General features: G+C 42.6%; 1 protein-coding gene across 1 annotated transcript in view; it reads left to right on the top strand.

Moving 5' to 3' along the window:
* Positions 1-1,414: 1,414 nt before the first annotated feature.
* Positions 1,415-26,218, top strand: part of CLRN1 (clarin 1) — a 35,457-nt gene continuing 10,653 nt past the window's right edge. The window contains exons 1-2 of the mRNA XM_036095579.2: positions 1,415-1,695; positions 23,806-23,985. Of these exons, the coding sequence (XP_035951472.1) occupies positions 1,443-1,695; positions 23,806-23,985 (433 nt within the window). The 5' untranslated portion in view covers positions 1,415-1,442. The remainder of the gene's footprint in view (positions 1,696-23,805; positions 23,986-26,218) is intronic.

A 26,218-nucleotide genomic window follows, 5' to 3' on the forward strand; every position in this document is an offset into this window, starting at 1 on the left:
TTTGGGAATGCTGAGTTAAAAAGCTGTTACAGGACACCTGGGTGACTCAGCTGGTTGAGCATTGACTCCTGATTTCACTCAGGTCATGATCTCAGGGTTGTGAGATTGAGCCACATGTAGGGCTCCATGCTCAGGGGGGAGTCTCCTTGAGACCCTCCCCCCACCTCTCTCTAAATAAGTAAATAAAATCTTAAAAAAAAAAAAAAAAAGCTGTTACTAAATTCTGAACTTTAGTTTTCAGATCTTGACAATGTAACTGGACTCATTTTGCTATTTAATCTTGCTCATGACTTTGTCTCTTGTCTCCCTAACTGATGACTTCTGCTGGACCCTTGCTTTTCTATGGTGAATTCATAGAGCCGGCTATCTGAGCACAATCTCTTCTTTCCATGACAATGCTCTTGTCTTCTTTATAGATTCTGATACTTCTCAGACCCAGAACCTCATTTCCTTGCTATAGTCCTGAAGCAGCCAAGCGTTTTGAACGAAAGCTTTTAGAAATCTAGATATTTGTACCTGTGTGCCAGTAAAAACTGGAATCCACTTCTCTATTGACACACTGATTCTAAATCATGGATCTGGGGGAAGAGAAGTTAGGATGACAAGCCCTGATGGTTGGTCTAGGGCACCCAACTCCGTTCAATATTTTATCCTGCTATGATTAACATTTTTTAAAAAAGATTATTTATTTATTTATTTATTTATGAGAGAAAGAGAGCATGAGAGAGAGCGAGAGCATAAGCAGGGGATAGGGGTAGAGGGAGAAGCAGACTCCCGGCTGAGCAGGGAACCTGACCTGAGACTCGATCCCAGGACCCCAGGATCATGACCTGAGCCAAAGGCAGACACTTAACCAACTGAGCCACCAAGGCTCCCCCAATTAACATTTTCCAAAATCAGTTAATTACCACTAAATATACACGTGTTCTTCCTCTGTCCAAACTCCTCTTCAACTCCCACCAAAAACAAAAACACAACAATACATGAGCTTCTCCAGTTGCTGAAAATTTACCATAGGAGCCAAGCCTGTTTCTGAAAGTTTCAACTCACCCAATCAGATGAAAGACTGGGGGAAAGGGAAGGCATTTATCAAGTTACACGGAGGGCTCCATCTGTTATCTTAGACCTTTGTTACCCAAGGGACACGAGAGGAGATACTCGAAGGCAGTGTGAAAGAGTTTTATTTTACAGATTCTTAGTCCAAAGATTTCAAATTTGAGAGAAGCAGCAGCAGAAAAGGAGAAAAGTCAAGTAGGTGTGATGAAGAAGCTTCCATCCTGGCATTCTACCGACAAGAACCAGCGTCGAGAGTGAAGGTGCCTCTTCGGCCGGGATCTGTCCGTTCAGCCACTATAATAAATGCAGCCAAAGGGGCAGTCACTTCTCGTCAGTCGCAAAGGTCTCGTTTTTGAACCTCACCCTCACAAAAGCCATTTCTCATCATGCCAAACCAACAAAAGAAAGTCATTTTTTGCATGGCTGGGGTGTTAAGCTTCGTGTGCGCCCTCGGAGTGGTGACAGCCCTGGGAACACCGTTGTGGATCAAAGCCACCTTCCTCTGCAAAACGGGGGCTCTGCTCGTCAATGCCTCTGGGCAGGAACTGGACAAGTTCATGGGCGAAATGCAGTACGGGCTTTTCCACGGAGAGGGCGTGAGGCAGTGCGGGCTGGGAGCGAGGCCCTTTCGGTTCTCACGTAAGTAACAATTGCATTTGAATTATTTAATACTTTAGGCATACTCTTTCAACTGTTGCAAGGGATTATTTTTAAGAGCCTTGCCCTATTACAGGCCTTTTAAAACAGATGTGAACCCTTTGAAATAAGTCGGTCTTTTCCGAGAGACTTCTTCTTCCTAGTTTTTATTATTTTGTTTTTATTAATTATTTCATTCTGTTTTTATTATGACAACATATAGTTAATGAGCTGCGATGGAATTAAACTTTGAAAGGATGAGCAATTAAATTCTTAAATATTAATATTTATGCTAGAAATTTCGGTATCTTTTTAAAAGGGGAGGGGCGACCTGGAGAAATAGAAAGCTGTAAGAGAGGATCTTCATTGTGTTCTTTAAAAAACAACAACAACAAAAAGGGATCAGTGTCATGGGTTCCTTAACCAACTCTAGCTGCTTTTCCACCTTGCTCCTGACTTTGTACACTGTCTACCCCTGTATTATCCCTGCTAGGACCTTTCCTGCTGCTAATATTCTTTTTTTTTTTTTTTTTTCCTTTTTTAACCAATTTGAATCACTTGGCTAGAGAAATTTAAAATGATCTGCTATGCTAACTGGGAAAGAAATAGATGCCTATTTAGTATAGAAAATCTGCAACTGATTCACCTTCAAATCATGTAGAGAATATGAGACAGATTTTCCTGTTCGATTTTTGTGAAATGGAAGTGTTACCCGCAGTATTTATAACCTGTTTATCTTAAGAAGGGAATTTTTAAAAAATTACCATGTGAATAGGCAACTCATTAAATGAAAATTAATAAGAAGTCATTTGTTATATCTCTCACAACACACATTCAGAAATTATTATTATTTCAAAAGGGCTGGTTTGGAACAATCTTATGAAGAAACCACCAGTAAATTACTGCATAAATCACTCTTCAGGAAAGGAGGTTACCAATTGAGGCATTTAAAATGAATTATTATTTTGCCTGGGTATTTTTTTTCTCTAGCATAGGTAGAAAGCTAAATTAATTGAATTTATTATTAACCTATGCAGTGTCTAATTAAATTTCAGTGTTGGCCTATTTATATTTCTGCAACATTCCTTATATCTTCTTAGCAGTCATTGGACACCAGCCTTCACTCACATAGGTTATTAGGTGATATGAATTGTCACAGGGCTCCAAAAAATCCCCACGAATTAGTCTTTAGCTTTTCAAAAAATTATCATCACTAGATTTGATGAAGTGAATACCAACTCTTTTCACTGAATGGCTTTAGTTCATTAAGGTAATGGGGCTGTTAGAGTTGCTTAGCTTTCCTTAGGGGGGAAAGAGAACAAAGCAGAATATCACATGATTTGCAACTGTATTAAAAAATAAAAAAGGAAAAAAGATGAGTGAAATGATTTAACCATGAGTCATTGGCAGCTAAAGCGTGAGTAAAGCTTCTCACAAACGAATTTAGACAAAAGCAGGGAACATACAGTGAATTTTCTGGAGCCTTTGCATTTTGTACAGTGAAATAAACTTTACTCATACCACAAGACAGGTTTCAAAATAATATGTTCTCTGAATACTTACTAGACACTAAGCATATTTTGTCTTATTTAATCCTCACACAACTACATTCCTCGGTGGTTTGATGCACGGTTTTTTTATGGCTGTGTTCTCTGCCGGCCCCGTCTGTGATGCGGTTGTTCTAATCACCTGTCCCTCCCTCCTTTGGCTTTTATGAGGACTCAGAGTCAGTGGGGTTTAAACCATACCTTCATCTGTCACAGAATTGCATTCGTCCCCATGATACTCTGAACAATTCCCCCAGCCTTGTGAAGAAAATCTGACATTTGTTTGTTCTGTGGTGACAGCCTCTCTACAGAACCTCTCTAGATGCTAGACCTGTTAAAACCTCATTTATTTCCATGAGACTCAGCAAAGTAGACTTACAGTATCACTTTTTCTGCCTAAGCATATAAATATCTCTTTCAGTGGAACCTGAAAGAAAGTTGGGAAAACTGAATACCTCCAATGGATTCCCTAAAAAGCATAATTCTCATTTAAATGAACAGCTCTCTTGGTGATAAAATCTTCCTAACCAATGTGCCTTTAGAACACACTGCACCCTCTAAGTTTACACTCCTGTTGCAAGATAGCTTCATGGTCCATATCTTCCCACTTGAAATGCCATCACCCTGCCAGTGATGTTCTAACCACGTATTCTGGAAGGAAGAGAGCCCTCTGATATTCTTCCTAAGAGAAAAGTATAGCCCCATTAATGTAAGAGAATGAGAGGCCTAAACCTGTCTTCTCAATAATGGCAAACTTCGAGCAAAATCCAGAACCCCCAAAGAGCTCGGGGTAGATGATTTTCTGTTTCTTCCAGAGCCCAACTTATGATTAGGGCACAATTCCTTTCCCAGAACTTCCACCTTTCTCATTTTCCCTTTAGAAAGTTATTAAGCAAACATATGGATTTTAAGAAACTTTCCAGTGTAGAAGGAATGGAAAAGGCAACTCATCGAAGTATCAGTCACTTCTTGACCAGTTTTCTTCACGTTGTTGTGTTATCATCAGTTAATATGAATTTACATTTCAAATCTGTGGGATTGCTAAATGCTTCTTTGCTTAGCAAACTTTTTCATTTAGATCAGTATTGGTCAACGGAAATACAATGCGGACCATAAACGCAAGCCACATTTGAAACTTTAAATGTTCTAGGAGCCATATTGGAAAAAAGAGTAAAGGAACCACACGAAATTAATTTTAAGGATAATTTTCTTTAACCCAAGATATCCAGAATACTGTCATTTTAACATGTAGTCAATATAAGATAGGAGATATTTTACTTTTTTTTTTCCAGTGCTTAGTCTTTGAAATCCAGGGTGCATTTTACACTTATAGCCCATCTCAACCCAAACTAGCCACATTTCAAATGCTCACTCGCCATTTCAGTGTGGCTAATAGCTATCACAACGGGACAGTGCAAATTTAGCTAGAGATTTACTCTGAGTAAACTCAGCATTGACAGTGTCCATATCCATATTCTAAATGACTTTTTGCTTGGTTCTGCTGTACAAGTTGATGTGTTATTTTTATGGGCAATGCACGTGTCACTTTTAAAACACAGACACATAGTATAACATGAGGATAAAGAATGGACTAGAAAAATATTAGGCACTGTTGTCATGTTTTTTCCTATTAAATGTTCCCTGTTGACCACTCTATCTCTTTTAATTATAACAAGCATCTTCCCTGCCAGCATGCACAGTTATGCTGGGAAAACTTCTGCCTCGTTTACTCTGGCTGATTCTCATCCATTTAGGGGTCAGTGCTTCATTTTCTAGAGGTCACTAGCATTCATACCTAGCACACAATTTCATTCATTATAATGAAGGACTGTTTCCCTTTCAAGGAAACACAACTGGTGGGCTTAATTTTTCCTGATATGTCACCTGTAAAATTTTAATGATGCTGTTTAAATTCTAACTGTAGCCATCAAGAGAAAAACTGCCAGTTTTGAGCTTAGTATGTGTGGGTGGGTTTCTGTTTTGGTGGTTTGAAACACTGCAGAGCATCATCAAATACGATACCCAAGAATCATATGGTATCAATCATTCCTAGATATGCTGATCTATTTATTGCCAAGATAGTTCAATGAGCTGGTAAAAACATATGGAGGGTTTTTTTTTTTTTTGAAATGTGAAAAATAGTATCTAACCAATCGTGTATCACAGCATGCAACTTCAGTCATACTTTTAAAGCATTTTAATTGAGACCTTATGATTGAAAATTTGTTAAAAATCTTAACAGAGATTTAGCCTACTTCATATTTTTAAAAAGCAGACTTTCTTTACCAAATGAGGTACGTCACCCAGATTACAGAGAGGATGTTGAAGCTATTTGTGTCAGCAAGCAGGTGGCTTCTCAAATAGATTTTGGGGTACAACAGTTGGGACTCGGGGTCTCTGCCACCATTGCCGAGAGTCGTCACTGTACCTCCATGGTCTCCTGCGAGCGTGACTCCCCCACCTGCCCCCGATGCTCTACTACCCACCATCCTGCACATCCTGCTTCTCTCCTATCACCCTGCCTGCCCATGGCAGAGCTGCAAAGGTCTTTATGTACCCCTTCTGAGAACACTGCCTGTCCCTCCTCCCTTCCTTAATGGATGGTCTGGTGGGATAGAAACCTGTGGAGTTCACCAGGGAAGACGCCCTAGTGGGAAGAAAGGGGGAAGACAGTTGTACCATTTCACCTCACTAGTGTGGGTCCTCCTGCCTGTTAGCTCAGGACCCTCTTGTCTGGTCTCACCCATTCCAACAGTCCAGCAAATAGAGATTTTGTTTTCCTTCCATTGGAAAAAAAAAAAAGTGATTGTGGGATGGAAGATAGTAATGGTTGAGAAGCACTAGTGTAAAAGGAAAATCTTCAACTTTTCTTGGCCAAATAATTGTTTCCTGCTTTGTCCTTCCCAGACCTTGATGTTCACTCTATTATTTCAAATCACCTTGGATTATAAGTCTTTGAGAATGTGTATATCTCTGCAAGGAGATCCTGAGCCATCAGAAGGCAGGGGCTGGGTATTCTTCATCCCCAAACTCCCTCAAGCAGGACCTAGCACAGTGCAGGTCACAGAAAGGTGCTTGATAAATGTTTGGTAAACAGACACGATTGAGATTAAGTAACCTGAGTTTGAGGCAGGTCTGTGTCACTCACTGGGGATTAGATTTGGAGCAAATCACATTTCATTGGTTTTCAGTTCTTGCATCTGTAAAATGGGAGATGAAACTGGGTGATTTCTAACATCTCTTCTAGTTCAGACGCTTTATGATCTATGTAATGAGGGGCTGGCTGTTCTAGACAAGGTCCTTCCAGCTTTAAAATTGCTTGACCCTTCTACTCTGTCACTTAGAGCCTCCGCTGACAGATTCCAGCCACTATCGTCAGAAGTGGGGATTTTGTGTGCCTTTACTCTTTGGTCCTCAGAGCCCATGATTTTTAAAGTATTCTGAAATACCTACCATTTATCAGGACCCAAATGAATTTTGTTATCACAGTGAATGCTTCTCTTCCTCCCCGTCAAAATCTTTTACTATTTGTGTGGGAAATGGCAGGTTAAAGGAGGAGAAAATGAAGAATGGGATGCTAGGGAAAGAGAAAGAGCAGCTATTAACACCCACACGGTCTAATGGCATTATTGAGGAAGCCTAAAGGAAGGTCAAAATACAGTGAGAGGCTGACCTCCCACTTCCTCCAACTTTTCCCGGAAACTTCTCTTCCATCTTCACTGGAAAAACTCCTCTTTCCTGCATTTGATTTCCTCATAATGGCAAGACATTAGGAATGAGCAGTATGTTTAACACTCTCAGGGTTTTCTTCACCCAAAGGACGAACTGAGCAGACATCGTTCTCAAATTCGTAAGAAATATCAGCCAGGAAAAGACAGATCTTCTTCCCTAACAACTGCTTCCAGTACCCTTACCAGGAAGAATCCCTCACAGAATCAGCCTCGTTTGACAATTACAGTTTTGCATACACGTGTGCACACATGCATGTGCACGCACACACATACACACTCAAGCACACACCTTCCTTTCCTTGAAATCACTCTTCACCCTAATGGTCAGTAAAGTCACTGACCTGGGCTCACCAGAGACATGAAGTTTGGGGCTTCTGGAACTTAACCCTGATGTGTATCAACTTCACCTGTTGGAGGAGGACTCCAAATCATTCTTACAATTTGTCGCTGTGCTTTCTCTTCTAATCTCCGAGGATAACTTATCTTCCCCGAGGATGTTCGGACACCTCCGAAGAAAAAATACTTATTTCAGCCGCCCATTTCCTGGGCGCCTCCGAGGCACCAGGCGCGGGGCATAGGTCATCTCCAGCCCTTATGTGGGAGGTATTATGATGCTATTCCTCCTGAACTAAAATGGAAAATGTAAACTCAGAGAGGTCACAAATTTCTCAAAGTCACAGATCGAGTAGGTAGCCAGCCTGAGACTGAAATTCAGATGCATAGGATATTGGCCACATCTGTCTCCTTACCACAAGCGAAAAGGACACAAAAAAATGAAGAAAATATAAGAGTGCACTTCAGTTTCACACGCCAGTTAAACAATGATGTCGGTACTTCACAACAACTGGATCTTGTATACCCGTGTGATGGCACTTGGCCTCAGCACTTGAATTCATTCACTGCCTCTTTGTCTCGTATTTCAGTGGCCCTGATGTCTAAGCCCTAATCTTTGACCTTTGGAAGGTAAAATTGTCAAGTCAAAGCCTGTTTAATAATCTAGGCTGAAAAAAAAAGAATCTAGGTTGAGCAGGTCACATGCTTAGGGCTAATCTTTGGGTTATGTCATCATATCACCTTGATGTTGACAATTTATGCCGAAAGAGGAGATAACTGATTGCGCATGCGGCTAGCTGATCTAAGCTCACTGCCAATGAACATCTTCATGGTATGATCTTCAAAGTTAGTGACTTGGACTGCAACCATTATTTCGCCACAGCAATGACCAAATGGCAGGTTCTTTCCTGTGGTGTCATGAACGGTTTCAAAACAGGCAGGGACAAAAAGAAAAGCAGGTACACAGCATTTGCTTCACTTTAAAATCTGGCGTTTTATGAGGAGCCAATGGGTTAGAATTAGAGTGTAAGTTAAAAATCTCATTTTGTTTGTTTGTTTGTTTATTTATTTATTTATTTTTAGGTTTTATTTATTATTTACTTGACAGAGAAATAGCGAGAGCAGGAACACAAGCAGGGGGAGAGGGAGAAGCAGGCTTCCCGCGGAGCAGGGGGCCCGATGCAGGGCTTGATCCCAGGACCCTGGGATCATGACCTGAGCCGAAGGTAGATGCTTAACGACTGAGCCACCCAGGAGCCCCCCATTTAAAAAAAAACGAAAAGTAAAAGCTAATTTTTATCTCTGAAGTAGATCGGGGTTTCATAAAGACTTTAAAAAAAAAAAAACCTTATTTAAATTAAACCATGAGAAATTCGCCTTTCAATCCAGTCATGCACCGAACTACCCAGACTGGCTGTGAGATGATACACTTTTTATTCCAGGTATGATAGAGCTGACTAATAGCGAACGGTACCTGGCAGACTAATTTATGCAGGATTCATATTTCGCTCCCTCTCAGCACGTTATAACTGTAGCAAAGCCATTCTCGGGAGTTATCACCCCAACCTAATCATACCCTGTGGATTTGGAGCAGTTAAATGGGTTCTGTTATCAGAGACACATATGCGCCAGAGCAGCGTCGTCCCTCAGCCACCATGGGTGATTAAGACTCACCGGTGGGGCTGCCTCTGAATTGGGTTGAGTCAGGTAAATGCACTTCAGCTGAGAGAAATTCAGGCAAGGTACTGAAAAATGGTATTTTAAATGGTTCTATCCTACCGTCAGGTCTCTTCCTCTGAAGTGCTGGGGTCATGGATTTCCTTCTCCCTGACCATGCGGCCATCTGAAAGAAGCCCGGCTCAATACCTGGGTGTTGATGGCGGCTATTAAAGGAGGTGAACTCACTGAGCTTATGTCAGGGAATAGCTTTCCCTGGATTTTCATAATGACTGGCTGCAGATGGGCTGAGGGCAAAGTCAGATCAAGAGCATTTCTGTAAGAAGAAAGAAATTTTCCCTCTTGTTCCCTTTCAAGAAAATGAATCGCTGAGCACCAAGGGGCCAAATGTAACTTCTCTTTTTACACACCTTTTATGTGGAGAAGGACGAGTTGAGAAGGAAAACAGGACCTCTGCAGCCACCATATGGCTTTAATCTAGTAAGAAGTTGCGGCAGCACTGCTGGCATCATTATCGGAGGCCGTCTTCATTCTGAGGGCTTCACAGATGGTGTTACCTGCATTTTACATCTGGCCAGAGGAAGACAAGAGGGTTGATGAGACCTACACCATCAGGTCAGCGGTCCACAACCCTGGCTGCACCTTAGAATCACTTGGAGAATCTTTAAAACGATGGATGCCAAGGCTGCATCCCAGGCCAATCGAACCAGACTCTTTGGAGGTGAGGCCTGAGGATTGGAATGGTTTAGAAGCTCCCAGGGAGATTCTAATGTATATCCAAGGCTAAGAACTACGGAGGCGGATGGTGGCCAAGACAGGCGGGAGCAGGTGAGAAGTCCAGAGCCCTCCACATTAGGGAAGAGAAAGACCACCAGAAGGAGGGCAGAGAGGAACAGCGGTATTTAGCACTGTTTCCACGCAGGTGGGAGGTTTGGGGATCCTTAGCTTCTACTCCTTGAGCTGCATATTTCCATGAAGGGTCTCACACTTTCCCTACACCCTCCTGGCCTCAGAGGGAATGAGAGATCGGATTGAGGAATCTGAGTAAGAAACAGATACTCGGCTCTCAGCCCTAGAGCCTTCCCCTCTTTCCAAGTCTGCCCACCAGGGATAGGAGCCTGCTCTCCACCTGGTCAGGATCAGGGAGCCAGGACTGCCCCGGACTGGGAGGCTTTCAGCTGTCCAGCCCCGCCTGTCACTGGGTGGGTGAGGCTGCCTAATTCAACAGAACTTGGTGGAAGATCTAAGCCACATCCTCCAGCACTTTATCAGAAATAAAACTAACATTTTGACCTTCACCTGCCTGCCTCCTGTGGAAGGGCTCTGCTCCTTCCAAAGAAACTATCAGGGGTCCCTTTAGAGGTGTGCCATCAGCCTAAAAGTCATTTAAGATAAGTCATTATACAGAGAATGTCCAAGAAATTGCACAAGGGAAATAGAAATGAGGATGAGAGCAATATATCAGATGCTGAGGAAAGTGTGTGACAGGTACCAAAGAAGTAATTAGCTATAAATCTAAGGTTCCTGGATTATTTACAGGAATAGTCACCCACCTGGTCAGGGAGGGAAAAAAAGGTAAAAGTTTGAGCTACCAGATAGACAGTTTGCCTGAATTCCATGTATCTAGCGACTCCTATGGGGGGCAGGGAGTCTTTGGTCTCAATGTACAGATAAGTGCTCTGACCACCTGTGAGCCAAAGAGTTCCCTCCCACCCCCAATGACTGATCATGAGATTTGAAAATGCAGACACTCTCACAGCATTGGGTTCTTCTATCTCCCACTCCTCTTGGTGAAAATACAACTGCCCTGCCATTCTCATCATGTTAGAAAAATATTTAAAGTTACTTACAATGTACATAGAGCATCCACATAAATGATTCCACTTGTCTCCCTTGAAAATTCTGTGACTTATTTCTGTCACTACTCACATTTACACATAAGAGACTTGAGGTATACAGAGGCCCACGTGAGCAGTAAATGGCAAAATCAGATTATTCCCCAACTTTCCTAACTCCAAAAGCTATGCTTTTTTCAACCTGCCATGCTGCCTTTCAGTTAATGCCTGGCTATTTGTCTCTCTTCCCACCAGCTCCTCCGTCCTTCTTGCTTTGGTGTTGCATGATATTCTAACTACCTAATACTCTTGGTTAATGCCTCAATACAGGTTTAGATTGGATTTACTAAATTCCTGTTGAAGAGCTGTAGGATAAAAGATAGGATTGTTAGACTGGAATCAGTAATGGCTAAAAAGGAGAACAAAGTTTCAGGATAAAATATATCAGAGGAACCCAGCAGATAGAAATAAATTCTAAGGCAACTGAAATGAAAGCCATACATTTAGAGATCTCAAATAAAACATGGATTAACGGCAAGTAATAAAGGAACATACTTAGTTTGTAAGAACAAATGGTTCTTTATCTTATTCTTATTACTCTCCAATGATCTATTGAAAACAGCATGACTTTACATGTAAGACACAAATTCTTTGTAAGTTAGACTATATGTGCCCTCAACCCCCACGCCCCCCAGGAAGGGGGGAAAAATCATTGGGGCCTATTATGTGCCTAAGCATTCTAGACTCGGGAGCTATGAAGGGAAAGGAGAGAGGATGCTTGTTCACAATGAAGAATCTGGCCAAAGTGTTTTTAACTGATTGACAATTTGTAAAAGCACACAGGCACATCAGTCAAGACGGACTACATTATGTTTTAGTAACAAGTACGTTCATACCGCTCAGCTGAATCAGCAAAGATTGATCTCTTGCTCACAGTACATGGTCGTCAGAAATCAGCTGGAGGTCTGTTCCAGGACGCAGCCACCATCTGGAATGTCACCAGTTATTAGAACAGAGGGCAAGAATTGTGGAGGCTCTTATTCTAGCAACTAAATCCTCTGACCTGGAACAGACACGTGCCACTTCCATTTATACTTTATTGTTCCACAGCCGTGTCTAACTTCAAAGGGGCCAGGATGTGCAATCCTATCAGGAGCCCAGAATGGGGAAGAACCAGAATTGTAGATGGCTGGAGAGTACTAATTACTATCACAATTATTGTTTTTATCCAGAAAGCTCCAACAAGGAGAATTGCTCTTGGTCAGGGTAAGGCACAGGGGAATTGGAAGAAAGTTCTTAAGAACTAGATTTCACTAGATTGAAGAAGCCATTCTGAACAAAGGAATAGCATGAGCAAAGTTATGAAGAGCCTAATGTGGCCAGAGTACAGAAGACGTTAGAGAAAGGAGCAGAAAGGTCAGGCTAGGGAGGAAGGCAGTGATCAGAATGGGAGAGACTTTGCTGTCACGAGGCAGTGAATTTCATCTTGTAGGCAATGGGAAGCCACTGGAGGGTGTCAAGTGGGTTGGTGACAAGGCAGAAGATGGATTGGAGGACGACCAAAAGAGAGGTGAAGAGGCCAGTCAAGAGGCTCCTCCATCCAGTAGTTGGTGGCCCAAACCAGAGCATTGCCAGAGGGCTGCAAAGGAGGGGAAATATTTCCAAAATAATCAGATGCAAAAAACCAACAGAACTTAGTGACGTGAGGTAAACCCCAGGTTTCTGCAGGACAGAGAGCTGTAGCAATTCACAGAGATAAATACAGACGGAGAAAGTTTAGAGGGAAGATGAAATTCTTTTTGGTCATGTTTAGTGAGGTCCCCTTATAGGCCAGCAACAAGTGACATCCATCAGTTGCACAAACTTGGAGGTCATGGGAGCGGCCTAGAGTCAAGGTAGAGAAGAGAGCTCAGCAGATTAGAGGTGGTACTGGGACCTACAGTGGAAGGAGAGGTTCCACAGGGAGGGGAATCAAATGAGAAGGTGAACAAGTGGGTTCTAGAAAACACCAATACTTACGGGTTGAGGAAGAGGGACTGGCAAAGCAGGCTGAGAAGGGAGGGTCAGTGAGCTGTAGGGGAACCAGCAGAGGGGAAACCAAGGGAGGAGAAACTTTCAAAAGGAAGTAATGGTCAGCAGTCCCAAACACCACAGAGGTGTCAAATAAGAGAAAGTGAAAATAGTCCTTTGAATTTTAACACCACAAGGTCACGGGGGACATTTTCTAAGGCAGTCCTGATAGAGTGGTGGGGAAGAGAGGTCCTCGTAGGAGCTGAGGAGGGAATGGAAGGCCAGGACTCAGAGCAAGGCTGTGGTCAGGCTCCTAGAGGAGCGCCATGGCCAGGCATATATGTGCACATGCCTCTGTGTGTGTGTGTGTGTGTACACGCGTATGTGTGCGTCCGTGGGTATGTTCACAATGGGAGGGTCTGGAGTGTGATTCTCTCCTGAGAGGATAAAGCAGTAGGGAGGAAAATGCTGAGGACAGACCAAAGAGGTAGGTAATGGATTGAGAAGGGACCCTGTGAGGTAGAAAAGGATGAGTGTGACAGCACAGGCAGAAGGCCAGACAGTGGACAGAAAGGAAAAAATTTCACTAAGATTAGAGGGAAGGTTGGGCACGAACCAAAGACAGCATGGCAATGGGGAAGTGCAAGGTGAAGGAATTCCCTTGATGGCCTCTGTTTTCTCTTTGAAATGGAAGAGTTCCATTCACTGGGTGTTTTCAGGCCTTCTGTAAGCTAGGCACACAAACTGAGGGAAATGGAGGCAGGGGTGTGATAGGTGCTTAAGAATGGGGGAGGACTGGAATATCTGACAAGGGACAGAAGAGGGAAAGCCTGGAGAAGACTTGGCAGAATGGCTGGGGGTTGCGGTAGACCACAGATCAGAGGCCCAAGTTGGAATGGGGGCACAGAGGCAAGGGACAGAGCCCAAAGGATAGAACCCCCCCACCAAATGATGGCAGGAGGGTAAATTTCCTACGGAGAGCTCCCCTGGGACTGCATTTGCACTCTGAGCCATTCAGTTATGCCTTACTCAGCTGTGTTTTGTAATAGCCGACTGCAGTAATGAGGGTCTGACCGCCTTTCTCCGTACACTGGGCTAGTTATGCAATGTGGATTTCCTGTCCCCCCGCCCCATCTCCTGTGACAGGTGCCTTCTATTCTGCTATTAGGAGAGTGACCTCAATGACTAGTTTCTTCTAGTTTTCTGTTTCTGATTAGATATCTTGTCAGAAATCTCTGCTTGCAGACTGCAGGGAAGAGAAATTGAGCTTTGAACCAGTAGTTTAATATGTATGTTACAAAATATAACTCACCCTCTTTAGGTTACATTGTATCAACACATGTACAGCATCCTTCTAGAAAGCACTCTGATCCAAGTAACTCTGTTCCTGGAAGTTCATCCAGAAAAGCTAGTCCTGCTCATCATCTACCCCCATAATAAGAAAGAAGGAATGTGCCTGAAGATGTTCGTTACAGCATCAGCCAGAATACTGAAGCCATGAAAGACAACCTGACAGACAGCAGTGCATCAGTTTGATGGAAAATCCATATTGTTACCTACATGAATTAGGAAGGCAACATGGAAAATGCTTATATTCTGAATGAGAAGTACAGAATATGACCTCAAAACCGCATTATTATTATAATATAGGAAATAAATATTAAGATGGACACAGATTTGAAACAAATAAAAATAAAGGAAAATCTTGTTTTTATATTGGTAGGATTGTGGGTGAAATTTTTATCTTAATTTCCATTTCATTGTTATAATGTTCATTTATTTTTAAAAATTCCTCTATGAACAGTTGAACACTTGAACAGAAACACAGTGAGGAGCAAGCCCATCTTCTCCTAATCCTCCTGCCCTGCTAACAAAAAAGAGCTTTGTCATGTTCAGGGTAGAGATGAATTCTTTTACAAATCCCAAACTTTAAACCCAGTTATTAAACAGCCATCAGTTTCCATGTAACAGGTTGACAATCCCCCAAATATGTTGGATTAAAATTTTTCTTTTAATAAAGAGATTTGAAATTCTATTCTGGTTACCAACCAGGTCTTTCAGCTTCTTAAAAAAAAAAGTTTCCTATTATCCCTCTGGTGACTACTCTATTTTATCTCCATTGCCCCAGATTCTCTCCAAAAACTCTCTCAATCCAGTTTCTATTACCATCAGCAGCTTACATCAAGGTCAACAGCAACTGCTGGACTCTGTGGACAAGTTCAGGTTCTTAACCAAAAAATTCCCATCAGACTTAAAGCTGCCAAGCCCCCTCTTTTTCTCCCCTGGCCCTGGGCTCACCAAATGGACTGTCCACTCCTCTTCCTTCCCTTTTTGCCTTTGTGGTCCTAATTCCCTTAGTATAAACCACTGACTTCTACCAAGAAATCCTAGACCTGCTGACCACATCAGGCTCCCTCCCCGCATCCTACTCCAAGCAAAATGTATCCATCCAACATATATGTATCCCACAGCTACATCATGCATCCTCAATGGCTGCCATAATCCCCCTAAGGGAGTGAAAATTGGTTCTTGGCAGGGGGAGAAAAAAAAACAAAAACCTTATTCTTTAAAAAGTGTGTATGTGTATAAAGCACAGATATAAATATAATACAGAAATCAATACACAATATACCTGTGGTATTAAAATTTCATTGGGAAAGGGTGATTAGAAGTGTCTAAAAAGACTCCTGAGGCAAGGAGCAATAATGAAAAAAAAAGTTGAGAAAGACTGATCCACACTGTGCCAGGCATTCTTAGGTGCTAGGAATACAGCAGTGAATAAAACAGACCAAGAAACAAGTCATGAGAGAGACAAGTAAAAATATAGACTTGGTCAGGTCTATATTTTTAACTGCTACGGAGAAAAGTAAAAGCAAGGAAAGGGGTTGGAGAGGTGACTGGGCAGGGGGTGACAACTTGAAATAAAGTGGTTAAAGAAGGTCCCCCTGACAAAGTGGCATTTAAGTCAAGCCATGGAGGTGAGGGAGCAAGCCATGAGGATATCAGAGGAACATCCAGGCGAGGGAACACTATGTGCAAAGGCCCTGAGGTAGAAACACTCCAGGCATGATTGAAGTACAGTAAGGAGGCCAGTGGCTAGAGCACACTGTTCAAGGAAATGGGTAGCAGATGAAGTCAGAGGTCTGACAAGGAGTCCAAACACATAGGTCCATTGTAATGAGTTGGCTTATACTCTGAGTGAGAGTAGAATCCACTGGAAGGGTTTAAGCAAGGGATTGACATACACCAATTCATTGATTAAAGATCCCTCTGGCTGCTGGGCTGAGAGTAGATTGTAAGAAGGAGGGGTGGAAGCAGAGAGACCAGTTAGGAAGCCCTTGCTGTCCTCTGAATGAGAGATGACGGTGGCTTAGACTGGGATGGAGCAGAGGAGACGGAGAGAAGTGGTCAGATTCTGAAGGTCATGCCAACAGGTTTTCCTGATGGATTCAACATGAAATAGGAGAGTAAAAATCAAGGATGAGGCCAGGGAAGAATGGAGCTGCCAGCAACTGAGGTGAAGAAGGCTGAAGGAAGCAAGTGTGAGGAAGGGAAGACTATAGGTGCGGTTTGGGACACCATGAGATGCCTATTTCATATCCCAGGCAACATGTTCAGTAGGAAGTTGAGGACTTACAAGTGTGGGATTTAAGGGGAAATCCAGGCTGGAGATAGCGCTTTGTAAGTGTTTCTAGTAAAAGCCATGCTACTGGATAGAGCACCAAGGAAGGGAGTGAAGAGGGAGAAGAGAAGAGGTCCAAGAATGCAGTCATCCCTAGAGAAGTCCAGAGAGGAAGATGAATCAACAAAGCAGATCAAGATCGTAGCCAGTGAGGTAGCAGAAGCCGGAGAGTGTCATGTTGGGGAGCTGGGGGAAGGAAGCGTTTCCAGGAGGAGGCAGTGAGCCATTGTGCCAAATGTAGCCCAGGGAAGATGGGGACAAAGATTGACTGTTGGGTTTGGCAGCTTGAAGCTCTTTGGTGCCTTGGGAAATGTAGTTATCAGTGCAAGTGCGTTCAAGAGAGAAAGTGGAGGGAGGGAGGAGACTCGAGAATACAGCCAACTCCCGGAGGGGTTTTGCTCTAAAGGAAATAGAAAAAAAAGGAATAATAGCTAGAGGGCTTAAGTGAGGTGTTTTTTTTTAATATTTTATTTATTTATGTTTAGAGAGAGTGTGAGAGAGCGCACATGAGCTGGGGGAGGAGCAGAGGGAGAGGGACAAGCAGACTCCGTGCTGAGCAGGGAGCTGGATGCAGGGCTCGATCTAACCACCCTGAGATCATGACCTGAGCCGAAATCAAGAGTCGGACATTTAACCGACTGAGCCACCCAGGCGCCCTGATATATATATATATAATTATTTTTTTTAAGTTGAGGAAATGACAGCATGTTACTTGTGTGCTGATGGGACTGATCCAAAGAGAGGGGGAAATGGACCTGGCAGAGAGAGAACTCCTCAGCAGTGTCTCTGAGGAGGTGAGAAGGGGTGGCCATGAACAGTGGTGGAAATGGCCCTTGGAAGGGGCACACCATAGAGACTTCTACTGAGCACCTACCCTGTGCTAAGTACTCCATATGCTGAGGTCATGCAGTCCTCACACATTTGAGAGAAAGGTAGAATTTCCTTTTCAGATAAGGAAGTCAAGGTTTAGGGAGTTCGCAGACTTAGAAAAGGAGCTGCAGTGTGAATCTCCTCTGATTTCAGAAGCCCGGTCCCTTCCCAGGCTGCCCCAAGGAAAACCTTCATTTTACAGAGAGAAACAGGGACCCTTTGACCTGCTCCAGGGCACACGGTGGATTAGAGCCTGGCGCTTGATTCTTGGCCCTCTGCTCCATTCTTCTCTCTTACGGAGCTCATCCTCCTCCATGCCAAATGGTCACTTTGGCTGAGGGTCTTGTTCATGTCTGGAAGAGCCTCCTCAGTCCAGACCTTATCCTCCCACTCTTTTTTGGTTTTAGTCAGGTTTATTGCAGTATAATTACATACAGTAAAATTCACCATTTTTAAGTGTACAGGTCTATAAAATTTTGACTAATACATAAAGCATGGAAATACCACCACAATCAAGGTACAGAATACTTCCATCACCCTCAAAATTTCCCCCGTGCCCCTTTTGTGGTCTATCTCCTCCCTCCCTGCCAACCTGGGGCAAAAACTGATCTGTTTTCTGTCATTATTTTCCAGATGCCATGTGGATGGAATCCTACAACATGCAACCTTGTGAGTGTAGTTCACTTCAGTTAGCATAATGCATTTCAGATCCATCCACATTATTGTATGCACCAATGGTCTGTTCCTTTTTATTACTGAGAAGTATGTTATCTTATGGGCGGGCCAAAGCTTGTTTATCCATTCACCAGTTGATGGATACTTAAGATGTCTCCAGTTTTTGGCAAATATGAATAAAGCCACTGTAAACATTTGCATACAGATTTTTGTGGACATATGTTTTTAATTCTCTTAGGTAAATACCTAGAAATGGAGTTGCTGGGTCATATGTTAAGTCTATGTTCAGTTTTTTTAAGCACGGAAACAACTGGATATCCATATGCAAAAACAAAAATTAACCTTGGCCATATAAAAAAAATAAATCAAAATGGATCACGAACTTAAATGTGAACCTAAAACTAAAAAATGCCTAGAAGAAAAACATAGGCAAAAATATCTGTGACCTTGCATGAGGCAAAGACTTCTTAGATTTGACATCCACAACATGATACATAAAAGAAAAACAACTGATAAACTAGAATTCATAAAAATAAGAACTACTCTTCAAAAGGCACTGATAAGAGAATGAACAGACAAGCCACATACTTGGAGAAAATATTTGTGAATTACTTATCTGATAAAGGGCTCATATCCAGCATGCATGAAGAATTCTCAGAACTCAATAAGAAACAATCCAATAAAAAATGCACATAGATATCAACACACTTCACCAAAAAAGATATGTAGAAAGCAAATAAACTCACAAAATGATGCTCAATATCATTAGTCATTTGGAAAATGCCAAGTAAAACATTGTACAATGAGGTAAACTACACACCTATTTAAATGGCTACAATTTTAAAAAGCTGCCAAGTGCAAGAATGCGGAAGGACTGGGACTCTACGCTGCCCGGTGGGAAGGTGAAATGGCACAGACACCCTGGAAAACAGTTTGCAGTTTCTTACAATGTTACCCATGCAGGAGCTGGGGGCTGGGGGCAGGGGGCAGGTGGACAGCAAAGGGGAACCCAGAAGTTTTTGGAACAATGAAATTGTCCTATATATTGATTGAGGTCGTAGTTACATGACTGAGTGTCAAAATTCACAGAAAATAAAAAGGGAGAATTCTTTACGATGTTAATTTTACTTTAATCTTAAAAACGGGGGCGGGGAGGGCATAAAAAGCAAAGACAGCAATACCCCTGTGTGACTAGGCAATTTGACTTCTCTGTGCTTCCGGGTTTTTTGTTTTGTTTTGTTTTTTTAAATCTATACATTGAGGATAAAATAGTCCTGTCTTTATATTGTCGTAAGAATGAAAAGATTTAAATCTCTCATTTATATTTCAATTTATGTTGTAAAGATTAAAACACGTAAGTCTCTCATTTATGCAATATAGGTAAAGACCTGGAACATAGCAAATGCTATATCATTTCTGGCTGTTATTTTTAGTCCTGTTATTATTACTCATGTATTGCTCTTTGAGGAAGTTTGGTGATGAAAGAGCAGAGAAAAGGGCACTCGGGCTGGGGTGGTCTGAAGATGGGGAGAGCGAGGCACATTGACTCACGCAGAGTGGAGGAAATCCATGAGAAGAGAATGAAAGACGAGTCATTCTCAACGCACAGACCAATCCTGTCCTACTAAGGTGGCATCAGCCCTGCTTTAATAAATAACTCCCTTTCACTTGTCAACAGCTAATTAAGTAATTTCTGGAGGCCAGAAGTGACTTGCTGGATTTAATGACAGGCCCTCTGCAGCTCAAAATGTTCAAATCCTTTCTCTGTGTTATAATCCCAAACCTAAAAGAACGGAAAGACCAAACCAACCTACCTCCTCGCTACACCACATCTGATACGGTTAAAGTGACACCTCCCTATATTTATTTGAATGGTCTGCTCTCAGCTTCAGCCAAGCAAAAGTCACGTGAATGTTGGTCGGAAAATGGAGGGCTGTTACCAGAGTTCTGGCCGGTCATGACAGACTCAGGGAATTTTCATCAAAAACAGAAACCAGAGAAAACGTAAGTAACTGTATAACTCGCAGGGATTAGTGCCCTGCTGGGTCACTTTCTCAACAGAGTGGAAATTGTTAGAGACTTCATAAGAATTAGAATGCTCCATGTGACAATTTATTTTAGCTCCTAGCTTTTCTTTCTAGGAGGCAAATCAGTGCAACTTCTTTCTGCCTCGATTTTCAGACAGGCTTCCCCTAGCTACCCTATCAGAGACGCTGAGGTTGCCACTTCTTTTAACAGGTGGGGAGATAGATGGAAGTGGGTTTTTGGATAACTGCTAGTAAAAACCAAATCAACAGCTGATAGAGCTAAGAATAGCAGGTTGGGTCGATGGTACGGTATCAGCAGTTGGAAGCTCAGGAGGCCAGGGCATCGAGGAATAAGATTAGCTGCTTCACTCTGTGCCCCCAGAACACAGGGCGGGGGGCACAGAGGCTTAGCACCCACAACTTGAACGTCCACATTGCCACCCTGCCATTCCTCCAAGCAGCTGAGGAATTTCCTTATTTTATCTTTCAGCCCACCCATCCACATCATTTCTAATTGCTAAGGACTTTTAAAAGTACAACCACAAAAAAGAAATAAAAAAATAAAAGTATAACCACAATACCATTAATATAACCAAGGAAATCAATAATAGTCATGTAATATCATATAATACCCAGTCCATGTTCAATTTTCTCTGGTTATCTCAAAAATGACTTTTATAGAGCATTTGTTCAAATCACAAACAGTATCCATACATTTCATCTAGTAATAAATCTCTGAAACCTCTAATCTAGACGAGTCACAGGAGTTTTTGGTCTTCATTTATCCATTTATTATTTTTTTAGGTATTTATGTATTCATTGAATAGAGAATGCTTCCAAGGTGGTAAAAAAAAAAAAAATCCAAAAGGTACATAATGACATATCTCTCAGTCTCCTTCTCCAGAAGCAATGCTACAAATTTTGTGTGTAGCCTCTAGAAACGGTGTCTGCCCGGATAAGCATGCCTGTCCCTGAGACTGCTCTAGCATGCTGGTTAAGAGCGAGGACAGGAGTTCAAATCTCCATCACTTACTAAGTACAAATCTGGGGTATGTTACCTCACCCCCTGAGCCCCAGTTTTTCCTGTAGTAGGTGGGTTGTTGAGAGAATGAAATCAGGTAAGTACTTAATTATGTGTTATTATATATATTCCCCTCTGGCTTTTTCCAAATGCACATTTCTATTAGTTTGGTTTTTGTTTTTGTTTTTTCACCTCACATATTTTGATGATCATTTCATACCTGTTCTTATAGATTCACATCATTGTTCGGAACATTTTCTTCCCTTGGCTTCTTTGCTCTCCCACCCGTGGATTTGTTCCTAACTCACAAGCTCCTTGGCTGGTTTCTCTTCTCTCCTGTACAGGTCAATCCCCAGGGCTCTTCTCTCCTCTAGCTCCAGTTTCTCCACAGGTGATAGCCATTCCTCTGGCTTTACATACCAAGATGAGGCCATGGAGGCCCTTAGGTCATAAAATTTAAGGAGACATTCATGCTTGAGCTCGTGCAAGAGGGGGTTGATCCCAGAGAGTGATTGTCCCTGTAAGCTGCATGCCCTAGGCACCTTGCTGGCCTCACCCTAGTTTCACCTCCCTAAAAACCTCCACCTTCTCCCTGGACCTCCGGACACATAAATCCTATTTGGCACCTCTACTCGCATTTCTTAGGCGCAACTCAAACTTAAAATGTCTAAAACAGAACTCCTGCCTCACTTCCCGTTCCCATGTCCAGACCCACACCTTCTACTTGTCTATGTCAGTTAATAGCATTACCATTTATTCGGTTGCTTATCCTTGATTCCTTTCTTTCAACAAGTCCTATCTTCTATCTCCAGGATAGATTCCAAATCTGATAACCGCTCACGACCTCTACTGCTGCACCTTAGGTCGGGCCCCCGTCTCTTGCCACTGTGAATACTCCCTGCCTCTGGGTCTCCCTGCTTCCACACCTGCCCTCCTCCCTCCCCTCACCCCCTTATTCCTGCTCTTCAGCAGCCAGAGTGATCTTTTCACATCATGAAGGAGACTGTGTCCCTCTCTTACTTAACACTCCCCAGTGGCTTCCCAGGGAATTCAGAATTAAAAGCCAACTCCTTACCATGGTCAGTTGACCAGGACCCAGTGGGTGCAACAGCCTGATCCCAGTCTCGCAATCCCACTTCACCTCCCCTCACTCACCAGGCTCACGGGCTCGCTGCTGCCCCAGCTGTGTTCCTTTTCCCGGGAATGCTCTTCCCCAGATATTTATACAGCCACTTCCTTCCCGGCATTCAGGTACCAGCTTAGGTGTAACTGCTGACCACCCATATCCATTCACTCAATCACTCAAAATTCCATTGCCCTGTTTCGTTTCTCCATAGCAGCGCACTCTGTGAAAGTGCTTTTTGTTACCATTGCATAATAGCCCTCCAAAGGTCAGGGGCTTAACACAAAAATTTATTAGTTCAACTGCCTAGGTCTTGATGGGGTTGCAGTTAAACAGCAGCTGGGGTTGGAGTCACCCAGAGGCTTTTCTGGGCTGTATGTCCAAGACTCTTCCCTCTGGTGCCTGGTGCTCCTCTGGGTGGCCTTTTTCTCCAGCAGAGTAACTTGGACTTCCCGAATGATTGCTCAAGCCTCCAAGAGAAAAGACGTAGGAACGGCTGATCTTCTTAGAGGCTAGCCTGGGATTGGCATGCTGTAGTTCTGCTGCCATATTCAGGTGGCCAAAGCAGTCACAAACCAGCCCAGGTTCCAGGGGACTGAGGAATAAATTCCTCTAAAGGGGAAGTGCCATGTGTGTAGAAGGAGGGAAGGAATGGATGGCGGCCATCTTTGGAGATAAGCTATGAAATTTACTGGTTTACTTGTTGTCTACTTACTCCCTTTAGGTTATAATCTCCACGAGACAACAGGAGCCTTGTCCATCTTGTATCCAGCACCTAGAACGATGCCTGGCACATACCAGGTGCTCAGTAAATACGTTAAGGAGCACTTGATAAATGTTCAGGAAACTGAAATGGCCTGAATTAAACTTGCCCAGATTGGTCTTGCCAGGTTTGCTGATGCTAAGCCTGCTGATGCCTCACCAGATAAGAGAGACCCTACATTATAAAGGACTTCATTTCCTCTGCAAACAAGAAAAACTTGCCCTGAACACAAAATCTAGAAATAGATTTGGCATGTTTTCTAAGTGGAAAATATTTCTCGTATCACCAGAAATTATTTTCCCACAGCTTGTGCGACATCAAAATATTGAAATTGACTGAAAATACCCCATTTTTTAAATCTTGGTGTGGACTAGAAACAATTTTTTTCTTTTTTGGAGCAAAGGAAACAGAAATAGTTCCTGATGTTTGAACTCCCTCAGATATCCCCAAACTGAAAATGTCATTTCAAGACAGATTAAAAAAAAAAAAAAATACTACTGAGAAATGTCATTAAAAGTTTGGTCATCAACATGTACAGTTTTTGGTTATGAAGCCAGTACTTGTTTATTTAAGTAATTACATATGACCAAGGGCAGAAAAAATTCCCTCAAATCTCCTCTTTGTTGGTCTTTACTGGTGAGTTCTACAGAATAATCCTGTGTTTAAACCTTTTCCTAAATCCCTCGTAAATTAGTAAGTGAGAATGTATTCACCTGAAGGATTTTAGTGATTTTTGAAGTTAAAAAGGATTTAATTTTTGAAATTACATTCACAGACTACCACTGATGAAATTTCTTCTAATCTTTGTTTTATCTTTAGTTTTCCCAGATTTGCTCCAAGTGATCCCTGTGAGCATCCACGTCAATGTCATCCTCTTCTCCACAATCCTGGTCGTTCTAACCATGGTGGGAACAGCCTTCTTCATGTACAATGCTTTTGGCAAGCCCTTTGAAACCCTGCATGGTCCACTAGGGTTGTATCTTTTGAGCTTCATTTCAGGTGAGTACAAAATTCTACTTCTACTTCAAAGTACTTCTACTCTGACACAAAGACAAATGTGCTTTCCAAGGTGTCAAAAGACAGGTCTACCTAAATATAAAGTGACAGTACATAGACATGGATGTCCATTGTAGCATTATATATGATCGCCGAAGTGGAGAAAAACAGAATTATCCAACAATAAGGAATTCGAGATACACATTGTGATAGTCTATATGGATAAATGCTGGCATTAAATTATATCTTTGAAGATGTAATCAAAAGGATGCATGCTTGTATCAAAAAGTTAAGTGAATAAAACTGTGTATAAGATTTTATAACTATAAGATTTATAATCATAAGATTTTATGAACCAAATTTGATTATATATAAATATAGACAACATATATAAATATTTATATTGTACATATGCTCTTTCTAGCCTCCATATAGATACACACACACACACACACATATATATAGAGAGAGAGAGAGAGAGAGCTCATCTATTCTGTTCGTGGTAGTTACTTCTGAGCAGTGAACTTATAGGTGATTTTCTTTTTCTTATACTTTTTAATATTTCCAAATGTTCAATAATGTGCATGTATTTATTCACAATCAGGAAAATAAATAAAAATTATCCAAAAAAAAATTATCCACTGGCTCCATAAAGAGCCAGTGTTCTGCCCACATGAGTTGTCATATTCAGGCCTATAGGTACTTTGTGTAGCCTAATGATAGGTGTATCTGAGAAAAAATAAACTCTAAACTCAGAAATGGGTTCATCAGTAACATGTCCTACTCAATAACCAAGGCTGATGGAAAAGAATAGAAACTCCAGATAATGCCACAGGGTGCTTAGGATATTTTTACCGGGAGAAAAGAAACATGGGAAAATCAAAACTGTACGTGTAACTTGCATGTAGCCATTCTTGTATTGGAGGTCTCTGATTTCACCCCACTTCAAACTTACAAAACAACTTAGTACTTTGTCATATTCCCAGGAAGCTTCCGCAGCGCTCTTAAGGATTCCATGGGGAGACGAGAGAGATTACAACTCGCATCAGCAAACAGTAGATTGAAAATCCCTATTAGTCTGTTTCCTTCCCCGCTGACATTGCCCTTTGGCTGCCCCCGGGGCTCCAGGCCCTTGTGTGTCTGGCCACTGCTCCCTTTCCCCAGCACAACTCAACGCCAGCCACAAGCTTGCCGAGCTCCCTCTCTAGAAAACAGAGCCTTGGGTCAACAGGGGCTCCCTCAGCTCGCAGCGCGAGACAGCCTTCACCCATTCAGCCTTGAACACACCTCCTCAAGTCTTACCTCTTCCACATCTTGCCAATCAAATAATTCACTTCACCAAAGCAGTTCTCTGTCCAGTGGGAGTTCTGTCTCTCACAAGCAGATAACACAGTTTCCAATCGTGCAGAAATGGTGACTCTGGGAGGGCAGAGTCTGTCTTTCTCATCTTTGTATCTCCAGCATGAGCATCCGGCATGAGGCTCCGCATGCAGTGAGCTATTCAATACGTGTTTGCGCACTTGAGAAAGCAAACCCAGAAGGAGATGTTCGCTTGGGCACTCAGTACAGTTTAGAGAAATCAGAATTCCAATGGGATGGGATGAGCAGAGCGGGCCCATGGAGGTGGTAGGACAAGAGCCGGAGAGGGGTGGAATGAAAGCTGTGAAGGAAGGCTGAGGGCTTTGAGATTAGGGCAGAGGAGCTAGAACACACGTACAGGGTGTGGACAGACAGACTGAGATAGTGATTCAATGTCATGGGTAGGTCCAGGTGAGAAGTGGACATTGGCATTACCTCCCCGCCCCCCAACATACCAAACCAAACTGGTAGACCTGGGCGGCGCGCTATTTTAGTGAAGGCCATTAAAGCAATCAGAGGCCAGCCAGAAAACAGAATACACGCTATTTTGACCAGGGGAATATAAGGTTCAGCAGTGGTTATTTAAGTGGGGTCCCCCAGACCAGCAGCAGCATTTGCCTCACTGGGGAACTTGATAGAAAAGCAAATTCTCCGGCCCCACCCCAGACCTGCTACTGCCTCAGAAATTTGGGTAGGGTGGGGGGTGGGGGTGGGGTGGGGCAGCAATGTGTTCAACAAGCCTGATTCCAATGCAAGCTCAGGTTTGAGGACCAGGGCTATCAGGAACTGATGAAACAGGTGTTAGAGGACTGGCGACACGAAATGGAGACCCTAGGCTGACTCAGAGATGATAATCTCAGAAAGCAGCTACCATTCC

The sequence above is a fragment of the Halichoerus grypus genome, chromosome 1 (genome assembly GCF_964656455.1).
Source record: "Halichoerus grypus chromosome 1, mHalGry1.hap1.1, whole genome shotgun sequence".
Classification (NCBI taxonomy): Eukaryota; Metazoa; Chordata; class Mammalia; order Carnivora; family Phocidae; genus Halichoerus; species Halichoerus grypus.